Source organism: Neopelma chrysocephalum, unplaced genomic scaffold, assembly GCF_003984885.1.
Source record: "Neopelma chrysocephalum unplaced genomic scaffold, ASM398488v2 Primary Assembly neopelma1_80b, whole genome shotgun sequence".
NCBI lineage: Eukaryota > Metazoa > Chordata > Aves > Passeriformes > Pipridae > Neopelma > Neopelma chrysocephalum.
Window position 1 is genome coordinate 111,566 of NW_020897742.1, and position 15,630 is coordinate 127,195.

At 39.4% G+C, this 15,630-nt stretch overlaps 1 protein-coding gene across 5 annotated transcripts in view; it reads right to left on the reverse strand.

Moving 5' to 3' along the window:
* TDRD15 (tudor domain containing 15) overlaps positions 1 to 13,019 on the reverse strand; it is an 84,321-nt gene extending 71,302 nt beyond the window's left edge. For 3 of the 5 annotated variants that reach the window (XR_003535373.1, XR_003535372.1, XR_003535374.1), the window contains exons 1-2: positions 12,792 to 13,019; positions 11,552 to 11,632 (exon numbers count right to left, since the gene is read on the reverse strand). Coding sequence is in view for 2 of the 5 variants with exons in the window: in XM_027690315.1 (XP_027546116.1) it covers positions 3,713 to 9,676 (5,964 nt within the window). In the remaining 3 variants the exon portion in view is untranslated. Of the gene's footprint in view, positions 1 to 911; positions 9,682 to 11,551; positions 11,633 to 12,620; positions 12,746 to 12,791 lie in introns of those variants that run through there. The other 2 variants (XM_027690315.1, XM_027690316.1) reach the window with 2 other exon arrangements.
* Between the last annotated feature and the right edge of the window lie 2,611 nt (positions 13,020 to 15,630).

The following is a 15,630-nucleotide window of genomic DNA, read 5'->3' on the forward strand; positions in this document are numbered from 1 at the left end:
AAGTTCAAGAAGTGCATTTGTCTATGGACAGTGGTAAAACTTGTCCCCAGACTTTGATCTGCAGCTAACAAAACACACCCAAGCACACACATGCAATTCTCTGCAAACATTATGGGTAATTAAAAGCACCGTCAGACTCTTTTCCATCCTTAAATTTGCCTGTATGAAATAGATGATAATTTGTTAGTTTCTAAGAGCTCTTCTTCAAACTCTACACTCCTATTTAATTTCCTTTTTATTGAAAATTTTAAAAATCCTTACACACTAAAATAGCACTGAAACCTACATTTCTGTCTGAAAGCCAAACCTTTTATATTGCCTGACCCATACAAACATTCAGTAACTAGTCAGCCATTTCAAAGTGCCTGAACCACCCACCTCCTACCCCCAGTGAAACTTCTTCATTCTCTGCCTCTATTCCTACATGAATCCTTAATGACCTCCAGTCTCCTCCTCTCAGGCCCACAATTTCTGGTGGCTCACGTCTGAACACATTTCCTCTGGAAATAGAGTATAGTTACTCCTAAAACAGCCAGAAATATTCAGCAAAATCAGGAAGAGGTACTTCCTCTAGGGAGTAACACTGCATGGTAAGCTACTAAAACTCAGTTAATACTATCTGAATAGAAAAAATTATGCACGCCTCTCCCTGTCCAGTACCTGTTACAATGGCATTGTAGCAGTTTGCCCACCTGGCAGGTAACGCCTGTCTGCCTTTACAGAGTGTGCCAGCGAGAGCACACCTGCCCAGGACAAGGTAGAGGCAGGCTGAGCTCGGCCTGCATCTCATCTTTCAAACTGCATGGGCAGAAACATGGTGTCATTTCTACAGCACTCAAAAACAAACCTTGATTAGCACAGGACAGATATAACACATGCCACAGCTGCTGGCCCAGAGAGCAAGGATTGTTCCTTGGCACTGCCCAATGAGGAACATACTGACGTAGCTTCCAATGTGTTTTCCAATGCATTCACCAACCTCAACGGTTACAGAAAGCTTCAAAATATTCGTAATGTCTTAGGCAAGGCAAGTTACACACAGAAGATGAGCATTTTATTTATTTAGTATTTTTAGTATTATTTTTGTTTCATTCACAATAGAAAGGCAGTATACACAGGAACACTTAATTCCAAACAAATGAAACTGGTTCTTTATCAACTTCATGGATTAAAAATAAAAATGATCACAGTAATCAATGACACAGTATAAACAAACACAGAAACACATATAGGAAATTCAACCAAACGATAAACAATAGTTTCAAATTAAACTTTACCAAAAAAATTCACTACTACGCAAAGTTGTGTGTGTGTGTGTGTGTGTGTGTGTGTCCAGCATTATGCTTGCCCTAAAACAAATACAAAAACTCAACTTCCCACACCTAAACTTCCACATCATTAATAAATGACACCTTCTTTCCACTAGGTTCTGACTACAGCTTCTCCTACTTACAGGAAAAATGCTATTACAGCTGAGGCTGGGGACAGGAGAGGTACACACTAAAGAAAGAAGACTGGGCATAAAACATACAGTGAGACATCCCTGCAACTTACTCTAATGATCATATCACATCTGTGTAACACACTTCTGAAAATCTGCATCAACAGTGGCAACAAGACATTTTCTGTATTTACAGGTATAGTATAATCCTGAAAATGCTTTCAATTATCTAGTTTCTCCTTGAAGCACTTTGAGAATCAGACCTTCAGAAACAGAAATACTATTACGAGCTAGTCTCATTACAAGTTAAAAAAAACCACATATTCTTGCAAATAAATCTAATATTTGGAATTTAGGGTATCCAAATGATTTTTAAAAAGAAGAGACACTCAAACACTTACTTTTCCAACTCAAAGATAGCCAGAAGTTAGAATCAGAGTTAACTGACCCTTAAGTGTCAGTGCCTCTAGATGAAAATTATTACTTGGCACTACAATGAACATAGCCTAGTGCAGCAAGTGCAGTCATCACTCAACATAAGCAACGTTGCCCAGAATGACTTTTGTGTTTTATCCTAAGAGCAAGCAGTATATCAAAGTATTGACAAAGCAAACTTTTTTAATTTTAGGTAAGAAAAACTTGAAATTCTGCAATATAAAGAAACAGAGCAATATAAAGAAAACAGTTAATCACAAACTGTTAAAAAAACCCCTCTATTTAATCAATACATTAACATAAAATTTCTGATACTTTAGATAGTATTTAAGAAATTTTACCCTACACATTTTCTGATTTGTTACTAATGGGCATTTTTCATTTGTACGCTGAATATTTGCATGCTTTCTTTATGTAAAATTCATCAGCAGAGAAAACCTTGTAAAGATCCGTTGGCATTGTCTTACTTATTTATTTGACTTTCCCAGACACATCTCTTTCCCTTAAAAAAAATTAGATTCCGCTTTCCAGATAGAGCTTTCAGGTTTTCATATTAGTTAAATACATCGTGATATGGGGGGGGGGGGGCAGGGGGTTGTGTGTTCTTAGATCTTGTTATAGACATGCATTAGATGTGTTGTCTATCATTAGGGTTGCATTCATTTTCTCATTGAAATTCAAACAATCACAAAACAAAGAAAACCCCTCATACTTCAGGCCTCTTCATGCTTTATCTTTGTCCAAACAACTGAGGAAGGAGGTGAGGGGAAAAATAAATAATCAGAAAAACAGCTGACAAATTCTTACCATTTCAGAATGGATACTGAAAAAAAACCCTCTTCTTAGACACATACAGTATACCAACACTTTTCAGTTCTGAAATATCCTCCTCCTACATAGAAGAAAAAAAGCAAAGGCTCCCAATGTTTCGCTTTAAGGTAAAAACAGTATCCTGACTTGACTAAGTGCTCAGAGAAAACTTCCTTTCCTCATTCTGACAGATGAGGAGGAGGATGAAGGAGAGAGATCAATCAAACACACACTCAGCAGAGTGAATGACCCCAACTGTGATGCAACTCAGATACCAAGAGAACCTTAAGATGGGTCAATACTAACTGTACATCAAGAGCTAACTGACAACAACTTCATTCATGTTCCTCCCATAAATGGGGACCCAGGTTTCTGGATTATTATTAGTAAACATTCTCCTAATGAGAGAAACTATTCTTACATGGAAACTTCAGAATCAGAAACAAAGAGAAGGATATGTTTTGCATCTTTGTTTTCTGAAAATTCAAAACAAGGAGGAGACACCACCACTGTAAAACAGATGTTATTGCAAATACAGTTTTACACATAGACACACAAAAACTGCAAGAACATTCCAACAGAAAGGTTTGTCAAAGACACGATTGTCTAAATATAACAAGAGATCTTAGAGGAGAAAAAATATATACCAAGAGCAGTATCTGTATTCTTTTTTGCATTGAAGTAGTGCTTTCCTAACTGCAGTCTACTCATTATTTAACTAATTCTTTTGACAGTATCTTCACACACTTCCCAGACTGCAGAACATCAGAATCACAAGTCTCAGACAGAGCTTCTGCTTGCAGATTTACTCTGTATTATGTCAACTTTACTTTTCTTATCATCATAATGCTGAAAAAATCCCAATGTCTTCACAGTATTGTCCATTTTTTGCAGGTTATTTTTTCTTTCAGTGTTGTGTGAATTCAGATCCTTTGTTAATGATACTCCAGCAGTCACTTTACTGACTTCCTTACTTGAAACTATTATAGGTAGTCCTGTGCTTCAGACAGCTTTTCTCTTCTTTGCCTAACTTCTGTCAGCAAAATCAGAATTTTCATCGTAATTATAATCTGGTTCACAAAGGGAAGCACAGTAACTAGAATCCAGACACTCAGGCTGCCGATCCATTTCTTCTGATTTAAGACTGTCAACTGGAATGGGGCAGCACCTACTCTGAGAGCAGACTGCATGGCCAGAAGCAATTAAGACATCAGCTAGACTGCTGTCATCGTACAGAACATCCACTTCTAATTTCATTTCAGAGCCATAGTGGATGAAATGAAATATCAGAAACGGTTTAAGAAGAAGCTTCTGAAACAAAAGTATAGCTTCATCACTCCAGTGTTCCCCTGTGGCAGGAACTGCATCATGCAAAGAGCAAGACTGTGCCAAGCGTGGCAAGTAAAACAGACTTTCTGGAATAGCTTTAAGTTTATGGATTTCAGAGTAAGGAATGCTCTTCAGAAAGCCATAATCAATAAATGTAAGAACAACAGACTGACTTGTTACTTCGCTAATTTCTGCCCTGTACCACTCTGCTTTCAGTCCAAATTTGATCAAGCAGCTGGCACCAGGGGTCACATGTTCTTTTGGGAGAGCTGGCAAGTTGTCAGGAACATCAGAGAGCAGTAAGGACAACTTTCGCATGCAATCAAAGAAGACTTCAAACTGGACGCTGAAGTTTGAAGGATCAGTAACTGCAGTTGCAAACCCCGGATACGTTCTGCCACTTCGCAGCAGCATCCACATGACTGAATTTATCTTGAATGACATACCAAGTTCCTTACAGTTTGTATTTCTGGATTTTTCTGGTCCAACAATTGTCTGACAATGGCTTAAGAACTGGTTCAAATACTCCTGAAACATAACTTCCCCTATTAAAATATCTACCTCCCAGATACCAGAGGATTTCAAAAACCTCAAAAACAAGATCCTTATTTCAGAATCCAGGAATGCATTTAATACATGGTCAAACTGAATTTTCTTCAGGTTTTTAAACCAAATCCATTTACAAAACACAGCTTGTTTAGGAACATTTTTAATCTCATCACTGAGCATCTTTGCATTATTTAAGGACACCATTTCGCACATGCCATAATCCATGAAAAAAACTAGCATTAACTTCTCCCTGACAAATTTCTCTATCACTTTCGATCGATACCACCTAAAGTTCTTTTCAGATTGTGTCATGCATTCCAGTCCTTTTTCAATGTCATCCACTCTAAGCAAATCACTTCTTTGTGCTTCTTTGTCAAGCATTACATTTAACTCATGCAGTATTTGCAAATTTGTAACTAACTGTACATAAAATTCTCCAGTCTCCGAAATATTAACCACTTCTGCTGCTTCTACTTGTCCAAAATTTATAACTTGATGAAGGATACTTATGGGGGTTTGGGAAGTATTTTTCATCCTAACACCCTCAGTTTCACTTTGACCATCTAAACCATTCCCAGACTTCCTATCTTGAGGATTACCGTTTTGGTTTGGCCTATTGTCACAATGACACATTTGTGCGTTTTGCCACCCTGCCTCGTCTATTTCCCGCAGAAGGTCATTAGACACAGACTTTCCATCACAAATTACATCTATTTCCCATTGCTCTCCATGCTGCTGTAAGAACTTGCAAGTAACTAGCCCATTACTTAATTTTCTTGCTAAATGAGCAGCACTTTCCTTAGTCCAGCTTTCACCAGAAACACTTTTTACACTGCTAAGAAAACAATGAACACTAAACCTTGGCAGAGTTAAGAACTCTTCTGGAATCCTGCAGATGTTTGATGAACTTACAACTGCAGCATTACCATAGTCAATAAACTCTACCTCAAAGGAGTTTCCTGATTTCAGAGTTTTAATAACTGCTCTATAGTAAAAACAATCAGCCTCATGCTCTGCAACTATGAGATCTCCTACCATGAGCTCATCTAAGCAATTTTCAAGACCCCTATTCTCCAAGCTTTCATTTAAATCATTTGCTAATTTTATTATTAAGTTTTCATCCTCTGCAAGGTGAATATAGAAACTTGATAGACTATTCATATGAGAAATATAAACTGCTACTTCGGTATTCACCTGTATATCACGTTGAGGAAGACTGATTAATGTAGGTGTATTTTTATTACTCCTTTCCTGTTGACCTGTACAATGAAGTCTTTCATTATGAGATTCAGAGAGAGCATTTACAGTTATTTCCTTTGAAGTTAAAGCAGAATAAGAGTGTGAGTGAGAAGCGGCTTCTCCAATCAGAGGTTTTCTGTTCTCCGGAACAGCACTGAAAGTATTTCTAAAGCCTGGCTCTTTGCTGTTCTGTAAAGTTTGCTGGTTTAAGGATCCAGTACACAATTTTGATGTGCTACATGCAGTTTGCTCTTCATCTCCAAAATTCTCTCCAGTATCTGTCTGGTCATCATATACTTGGCATTTCACTTTGGTTTCCAATTTAAGTATTTCAGGATTTTTAACACTTACTTTGTTAATTTCTTTGTCATCTCCTTTGTGACATCTCACTCTTCCATAACTTCTGAATTGTTCCATACAGCTTTTCTGTGCCCGCTCTTCCGATATTTTTTTTTTAAGTTTTTGACTTACTTTGAGCTGACCATCATACAACTCCACAACAATCTTTCCATCTGATTCTCTGGATAAAATTACAGCCTTCAGCAGTTTACCAAGAAATCTTTCCTCAAACCATCTGGTAATGCTTGCTGGAATTTTTTCCCCCCTAAAATCTGACAGACAGCATTTAATAGCTTGCATAGGTGTGAATATTAGGTCAGTCGCAGAGTCTGGAATGGGCATCAACTGGTCTCTCTCTACCATACTCTTATTTCCAAAATCCACATAGTGAGCCCATACATAGGACGTTGCTTCCACAGGAAAAGCTAAAGCTCTGTAAAAGAGACCATCTTCAAAATATCTGGCTATACATAATCGTGTATTGCTGGTATCATACTTTGCATTATTTAACGTTTTACTTAGGTCACTAATTCTCTTCATCAATGCCTCCACAGTTTCAGTGTTTCGATTAAGCTGACAGTAGAATTTTGAAGGATTATTTATGTGAGTTATATAAACCTCCTCCTCACTTCCAACTTTTATATTAAAAGATGAGTAGCAAAAACTGTACAGAGAACCCAAAGATGCAAGGTTTCTCAGTCCAACGTACTCAGACTGGGTGAGACCACGTTTTCTGAGGAATTCCTCTGCACTAGTAAGTGGAGTCTGTAAGTCAACAACATTGCATAAACAGTTGGGGCTCACAAGAACAACAGCATAAATGACACAAGTCAGTGGTCCTCTAGAAGAAGAAATGAAGTCTTCAAATTGTCTATGCATTTCTTCAGACCAACTGAGTGAGTCAGTCTGTAAGGGTACACTTTTAAGTCCACATCGAAATGCTTGACTTTCCAGAGTTAGGAAATCTGGAAGAACAGCCTGAACATCTTTAAGTAAAACCCTTTCTCGATAACCATAGTCTACAAAAACCACATCAACTTCATCTCTAGATACCTGCTGCACAACAGTTGCTCTGTACCACTTCCCATCTTTGGGACATTTAACAATACAGGCAACCTGTCCAGTTTTGTAAGGACTGGTATGATCTTCATAGTAAGTCTGAATTTGTCCCATTAAGTTACTTAGCTCTGGCAGTTTGCTTTGCAACTGACATGAAAAATCTGATGGGGAAAAAATGCAAGAACACACCACTTCAAAAACATCTCCTGGTTTAAACACGAACTCTTTATAAAACAATTTTTCCTCACATACCGATTTATGCATTTTAGAGACAGCACCTTCTCCAAAACAGGATGGCATAACAGATTTTCTAAGCATTGGAGACACACTTAATGATTTTTCCGTCTGAAGTACGTTTCCATTTCCAGATACCTTACTTTTATGAATATTACCAGTGCTCTCTGCATTGATTTTTGATTTTTTACAGTTGCGCCTTTTCTGTGCTGACCTTGGTGGCTTTTCCCGGTATTCAGCATACCCAGCTTGAACCATACACACAGCAACACTTCCTTGCTGCAAACCAATACTACACTGCACATTAACAATGTACTTGTTGTTTTGCTTTCCAATGACATGAAGCAGCAGTAGTTTGTTCAGCACTACACTTTTAAAGAAATCAGTTTCTTTTTTAACCCACACACCATCAACAGGAAATGTGCAAGCAAGGGAACAACCCATAGCTAAAGCTGGTAAATCAGAAAACTGAGGAAGCAATATTTTCACATGGTGACAGGGTACCGTATCTGTATTTCCAAAATCCAAAAAATTAACAGTAATGTTTGCATGAAGCACTTTTATGACAACAGCCCGGTAATAACACCCATCTCTGCTATACCGGGCACAGCACAGCAACCCCGGTTCTGGCTTTTCAAGGACCATTTCATCAGCTCCACATTGACTGTATGTGTGGCCAATATTTGTCATCAAGGCCTGAAACTCATTCCGGTACCTACAAGTCTGAATCCAAAAGTCAGATGGATTTATGATATGTACCACAAAAGCTTGATAGAAAGAATTCATTTGCATTTCTTCTCTTTTGCAGTGGCTGGAGAAAGAAACATCCCGTTCAGGTAAGCATGTTTTTGTATCTTTATTTCCAGTAAAATTCTTAAACGAATTGTGTCTCTCAGGACATGGTTTGTAGTTTACAGCAATACTTGTGAGTTTTGTTTCCAAAAGCGGGACACATGATGCAGCTACCTCATTCAGGTTTTCAGGATGCTTAGCATTAATTCCAAGATCTTGTTTTTGCAGCGTAATATAATACAAGTGTTCCATGTTATTGTATAAATCAACATGGACACGCACAGAAGTTTGTCCTATCAGGGCCCGCATAAGTTCTTTCAGCTGAAATTTTATTACTGTTTCATCCTGACTACCAAAACAAGACAGTGCACATGGAAACGAAATCATTGGTAATGTTATGAACTCAGCTCTAAGTTTCTGAACACAACTAGGTGGCACAGCTTCAGTAACACCAAAATCCATAAACCAGACTTCCACGTGGTCAGAGAGAAGTTGTTTTATCACTCCTCTATGCCACTGCCCATTTTGCCTCTTGGCAGCACAAAGCAGCCCTAAACTATCACAAGATGTAGTATTTTCTCCAACAAGAGCTTCATAGTACAAATGCATAGCTCCAGTCAAATCTTCCAGCTCTTTCTGCCACTTCTGTATCTGACAATAAAATTTATTTGGGCTCACTGCACCAGTTATTTTTACATTTTCTTTACTGCCAACAGGTAGACATGGAAAAAGTTCATCTGGAACATGCCAAAAATTTGTTGGTTTCTCAGAATTATTTAAGGTAAACAACTGCCTGACATGATACTTCTGTTTCAATAGTTCCGGCATTCTATTACAAAGCACTCCTTGGGGCAACACTCTTAAAGTTTCTACAATAAGACAAAATGAATCTCCATCAATCAATTTACCTAACTTCAGTTCAAGAACGTCGGTAATAATCTTTGGCACTTCTAGAATAAACACCTGGTGTGGTATAACAGCCTTCACGTGTCCTGTAATCTGTAATCCCACCAGAGATGAAAAATAGTTAATGGCATTTGGACTCCATTTGTCTCCAAGAGGAAGTATGCTTGCAAAAACACCCAAAACCACCTTTGGAGGCAGTTGAAACAATTCATCACAAGCAGCAGCAACATGTGTTTCCTCAACTGCCAACACATATCCAGCGTCTATAAGAAAAGCCTCACAGACAGTCCCTTTCTTTCCCAGAACTCTTCCTCTATGCCATTCTCCTTCTGTGTCTTCCACCAAACAAGATCCACCAATGCAAACATTCTCTTTTACTTTGAACACACGCTGTATTTCATTCTGCAGTATGTAATAGTCAGGCTCACACCCTGTGTTGTATTGAGCGTGGAACATTATGACCAAGCACTCAGGATGGCATTCTATGTGACTTATCTCCAATTTCATATCTCTTGGGTCTGGTAAAGGAGTCAGAGATTCCATCCTGCCTGCAAAGAAAAGAAGTATGATCATCCTGATAATTTTCCATATTTTTTCTTTGCAACTAATTCCTTACCTGGCATTTGTTTTCAAAATCTTTTAATAGCATATTTTTAAAATTCCGGTTAAAATGTATGCTAAACATTTTAGAATGTCATGTTTTATGCAACTGGGATACACTTGACACAATTCCCTTTGAAAGACATGCTCAGATAACATGAAGAAAGTACCTCTGGATTCACTCTTGTGGCTACAGGCTAATTCTATCACTTGAGATTAACTTCTAACCAAAATGTTGCTCCCAAATAACAGAGAGAATTTAAGATTATATCAGAAAAGTAGGGGGACAAGGGAGGTAAAGGACATGTAGGAATGTGGAATGTGGCAGGACAGACAAGCAGGAAGACTGTATTTTTTCTCAAAGAAAGGTACGTCTTCTCAAAGAAAAAAAAGAGTGGAAACCAATTCCTGTCATTTACGTAATGTCTGCTCATCTCACAACTGCTACTTACCTCCAGTAAATTTAATTGCAAATCTCTCCAAAGGAGATGCAATTCAGTGTTTTATTGCACTGAAACTGCAGTTACAAAGAGACTTTACCTGCAAAAGTACTTTCAGTCTGTTTCTTTTTAGCACGTCAATGACCAAGGACTCATCCCTCACTCACCCTGCTTTTTCTGTCTAAATCACTTATTCAAATCATTTTATAACTGTGCTTTACTGTTTACATACTCTGACTCTCTCTATACTATCACTTACAGCAATAGCATATTTTAAATTCTCATAACTAAAAGAACATAATAAGCACATCAACATGTGCAACACTTCACTTTCCATCAAGTAACAATTGTGGCAGCTGTGTTTTGTACTGTCTCAACGTTCCAATTCTGACAGTTTAAGTATCTTCAAAACCTTCAGATATTTTTCTGATCTTCATCTATAATCTGGTCTTTAAACTCAGTTTCCAGTTCAATTCACAAGTCAATGAGTCAATGGATCTGTGATTTTACATTGTCTAAAAATGCTGTCCGTGACCATAATTTCATCAAGCAATTCCCTTAAATAAACCTCTAATAAAGTAATTAGAGGTAGACAACAACAAATGCAAAGACAGTGGATAAACACACAAGGAGAGACTAGACAAAAATTTTGATTTATGAATTGTTATGTAAAGCTGAAAGTTAAACTTTCAGTTTCAATAACAAGTCATTAGGGCGAGATCTTCCTTGGCCTGCAAAAATCTTCAGTGGAACTGCCATGAGAGTTTTCGTCATAAACATACACGAAGTGACTACCCAAGCTCTCCTCAGAACAAATATTGATCCCTATCATTTTACTTCCACAAAAATAATAAAAAAACCCGTAATAAATAAATGAGAACTCCTACAATAAAGCAGGAGGGCAGAAAGACAAAGAATACATCACATCTAAAACCAACAGAAAACCCCCCAAAAAATCTAAAACCACCAGCAGCAAAAAAACCCCTCACAGCAAAAGCAGTACCAAACCCAGATCTGCCAAATAACAAAGGCCTTGCCTCCAACAAGGCCCTTTTCTATTACTTTTCCCTGTAACAGAAAGATAAATTCTGGGGGTTTTTTAATGAAAGAAAACAGCCTTCAGGGAAGGGTTCTCTCTGCAGGGAATAAAGACCTGATCACTACAGAGAATCAGACTTTTGAAGGGGCATTACTGATGCTCTGAGGTCTTTTTCTTCTCCTTCACCAAAACAAAGCCCTGCCTACATAAATACATAACAAATTAAAACAATTTGGCATCAACATTTGCTTCCCTGTTACTACAGCCCAAATAACAGCAGCACACTGATACAGTCACATTTCTACAGTTTACAAAAATGGCCTTTTGCTATTTACTTACCTTTCCACTACTTAAGGCTTACTCACTCAGAAGACACCTTCTAAAGAAAAAGCAGCCCATTATTAACAACTCTGCATCTCTCTACAAGGAAAGATGGTAGACAAATCATTAGGATGGTACAAAAATCATCAGAGAATCTTAAGTAAACTAAATTCCTTTACTACTTCTCTTATCAAAAGCAGTGCTGAGGATGAAGTCTTGGGGGTGTTTGTTCATGAGAATCTCAACATGAGCCAGCACTCTGTGTCTGCAGCCCAGAAAGCCAAACGTATCCTGGGCTGCGTCAAAAGCACCGTGGGGGGCAGGTAGAGGAAAGGGATTCTCCCACTCCGCCCCTCCCTACTGAGACTCCACCTGCAGTGCTGCATCCAGCTCTGCGGTTCTCAGCAGAGGAAAGATGGGGACATGTTAGAAAGGATCTAGAGGAGGCCACAAAGATGAACAGAGGGCTGCAGCACCTTTTCCACGGAGACAGGCTGTGGGAGCTAGGGCTGTTCAGCCTGGAAAAGAGACGGCTCCAGAAAGACCTTACAGCACCTTCAGGTACCTAAAGGAGCTACAAAAGAGCTGGAGAGGGACTTTTACAATGGCATAGAGCAATAGGACAAGGGGGAATGGCTCCAAATTGAAAGAGAGCAGTTTTAGGTTAGATATTAGGAAGTAATTCTTTACACTGAGGGTGCCCAGAGAAGTTGTGGATGCCCCACCCCTGAAGTGTTCAAGGCCAGCCTGGACGGGGCTCTGAGCAACCTGGTCTAAGGAAAGGTGTTCCTGCCCATCGCAGGGTGTTGGAACTGGATGATCTTTAAGGTCCCTTCCATCCCAAACCATTCTGTGATTCTCTAAATCCTCCTCCTGCCCAACAAACACACCCTGCACGAGTTCCTCACACCTAGCTTAACTATAATCTTAAAATCACCAAAAAAAAAAATTACAAAACTGAATCCACCTTCCTAAAAGCATGGTCTGAACACTCTTTTTCCACTGCAGCTCAAAAACCACCCCAGTCAGAGAAATACCACGCGGGTATTACGACCTACTTTCTAAGCAGGAGCGGCCACTCATTTACTTTTGCTTGCAACGCTTTAGCCACCAAAATGCACACTGTATAACGCGCCACCTAACATACAGGCAAGACATGGCACGACAAAAAGGGCTTTTAAATGCAACCAAGTGCAGGACATGAGGGACATGTTCCGAAGCAGCCGCTCTGCCCGGGGCTGTCTGACGCCGCGCTCACCTAAGAGGAGCCAGCACGGAGTCGGGCACGGCCCCGCACCGCGCGGACGCTGCCACCGCCAGGCGAGACCCGAGAGGGAAGACCAGCACCCCTCAGCAACTGCCGCGGCTTCCTCACCGCTTACGGGCGAGACAGGACCGTGCGAGACCCAGGAGCGCCAGCACCGGATCGCGCCAGCACAGGATCACGACACCACAGCGACAGCACCGCTCGCACCCCCACGGCCAAGATGGCGGCGCAGCGCGCGGCGGGCGCACGCTGCCCGGGAACGCGCGTGCGCCGCGGCACCGCGCGCGCCCTTCGCGCCGCTCGTGAGGAGGACGGGGCTGGAGAGGAGGGCCGCGGTTCGAGTCCCGCCTTTCTGTGTGCGGGGGGGCGCGGGCTCGTTGGCTTTCCGTATAAAGTCGTGCCGCCGTCTGTTGTTTGCTTCTGGGTTTTGTTTGCTTCTGGGTTTTGTTTGTTTAGTTGTTATTTTCCCGTTGAGTTTTCACGTTGCAGTTGTTATTTATAAGGTCTTCCCTAAAGTTCGAGTAAAGTGCCTGTAGTCTTATGAGTCTCCTGTAGGTGCCTCAAGAGGACTTGAGAGCTCCTATTCTTTCCCATTGGCGGAAAGAAATTCTCCAGGCTGTGAAAAGTACATCTTAACAGGCTGCAAAGTGCTGCCTCACTTGCTTTTGAGTGTATGTCTGACCTTTTTATTTTTTGTTGAGGGCAGTGTTGAATTGTTTGGATTTGTGGGGGTTTTGTTTGGTTTGGTTTTTTGTTGTTTTTTGTGGTTTTTTTTTTACAAAAAATGTAAGCTTAGGTGATCACAATAAGAAGACTTGATTTGCTGTATCCTACAAATATTAACATGCTGGTGTGTCTATAATTGATTGCACTCTTTAGAAAAGAGTTCACCTGTGTATAATAATTTCTAAGGGTTTACCTTTAATTTTCACCCTTCCCCCCCTCACTGGTCAGGATTGCTGCACCATAGTTACCCTTTGCAAAGTTAAGAGAGAAAAGCTGGGTTTGTAATACTCGGAGATGTAGTAACTTCCAAATACAGCTAATATGTTAAAGTCTGTATAATACACATTTAAAGTGGTATTGGAGTTACTGGGATTAACTCTGAAATTTACAGGAGCTCTTAATTTGATTTTGCAGGTCATGTTTATCAGGGTCAAGTATTTGTAAGGGCTACTCAGAACAAAGGTTATACAGGTCTATCACTGATTGAGCTTCAACTGTATGTTTCTGGATAAAATGCCTAGTTTATTCTTGCATTCCTATGTTGGTCAACAGAATTCCACTACTGGAAAACTCCAATATCTAATTCCTTTGAGTTTTTTCTGGTCTGTTTACTTCTTTAACAGAAAGTAACATTGTACACACTCATTCTGAACAGTAAAGTTGTTTATTTTCCTAATGCGACACACTAATGTCCTGAGCACTCCCCTCTGTACCCCAGGCTTTCCATTTTGGACTCAGCCCATATCAGCTTTTTTTGTTGTTTCCTTTTTTTTTTAATTTTTGCCCCCCTAGGTAACAGCAGCACACTTCAGGGTTTGAATATATGTACTTTTCTTTAGGCAGCTCCTCCAGAAGGCCTTCCCACAGAAAGCATCTTACCCTCAGCAGGTACCTCTCTACAGAAGGTGCAGACTTCAAAAAGCTTTTCTAGTCTTACAAGTAAATGGGTTTGTAACATTTCTATTCTGAGATGGCAATTTATCACCTTAGTGTATGCCACACATTAATTTATTTTTTAAGAGAACTGTTTACTTGAGATGCTGTGTTCTGTGTACTGGTTGGGCTTAAGTGGGCCGTCTTTTAAGACTATTCCAAATTTATATTTCCTTGAGTACACATCTTATTACAAGAAAACTATTCTAAAGAGATGGATATGCAGTGTATCTAAAGACTTTGGAGAACCTTGCCAAACATCTGAGCATACTTGTGTCACTTTGAATAAAAAAGATAGAATACCAGTGTTTTTAGCATAGCAGTAGGCTGATGAAAACTGTGTAATACTGAAATTTTCTGTTCTCTAAGTTGCTTTGAAGCTCTGACTGAATTTATCTATGTAATTCTACTTGGTGTTAGATGATAATTAATGAACTCTAGTAAGGTTATATTTCATTGACAGAAATAAAATACAGTTGAAAAAGAATTTTGTTGTGTGAGGCTTTACTCTTAACAAATCTTGACTAAGACAAAACCCCAAAACTGAATCTCAAGTTTTTCTTTGTATGAAACTACTGGACGAGGAACACACTTCATGTGTTCCAAAATATGTCCACTCAGGTATATTTTCTCATCAGGAACATTTTCCTATGACTCCTGTAAATGCTTTAAAATAGTTAATGAAAACCTAAAATTAAAATAACCTTTTGTGCTCTTCTGAGATGAAGAGTCTGTTTATACCCATTTTTTTTCTGTAAGAAATGGCTGTTTCAGAGTTGGCCTACTTTCAGTACATCTCCACATGAAACTCTGTGTAGAGGAGTGAGTACTCGTTTTCCTTACACATTCAAGCATAGTATAAGGAAAATAAAAGCTTTCTTCTAGAGTTTAACAGAAGATCATAAGTGAAGCTCTGCTGCCAGCTGCCTGCCAGTAGGTAGAACATAGCACTGTTTGAGTAAGCCTCTTGTTGAACTCAGATAATGAATATCTAATCACAGTTCTCGCTAACTTCCAACACTTAAGAAAACTGGTTTTGAGTGGAGGGAACATAAGACAAAGTTATCCTTTGTTGTCAAAACTGAGGGGCACACTGAAAAATATTACCCAAAGGACATCTTTTGGATGACGTGGATGTTCATCTTGCAGTCTAAACACCAAAAGTACTCTG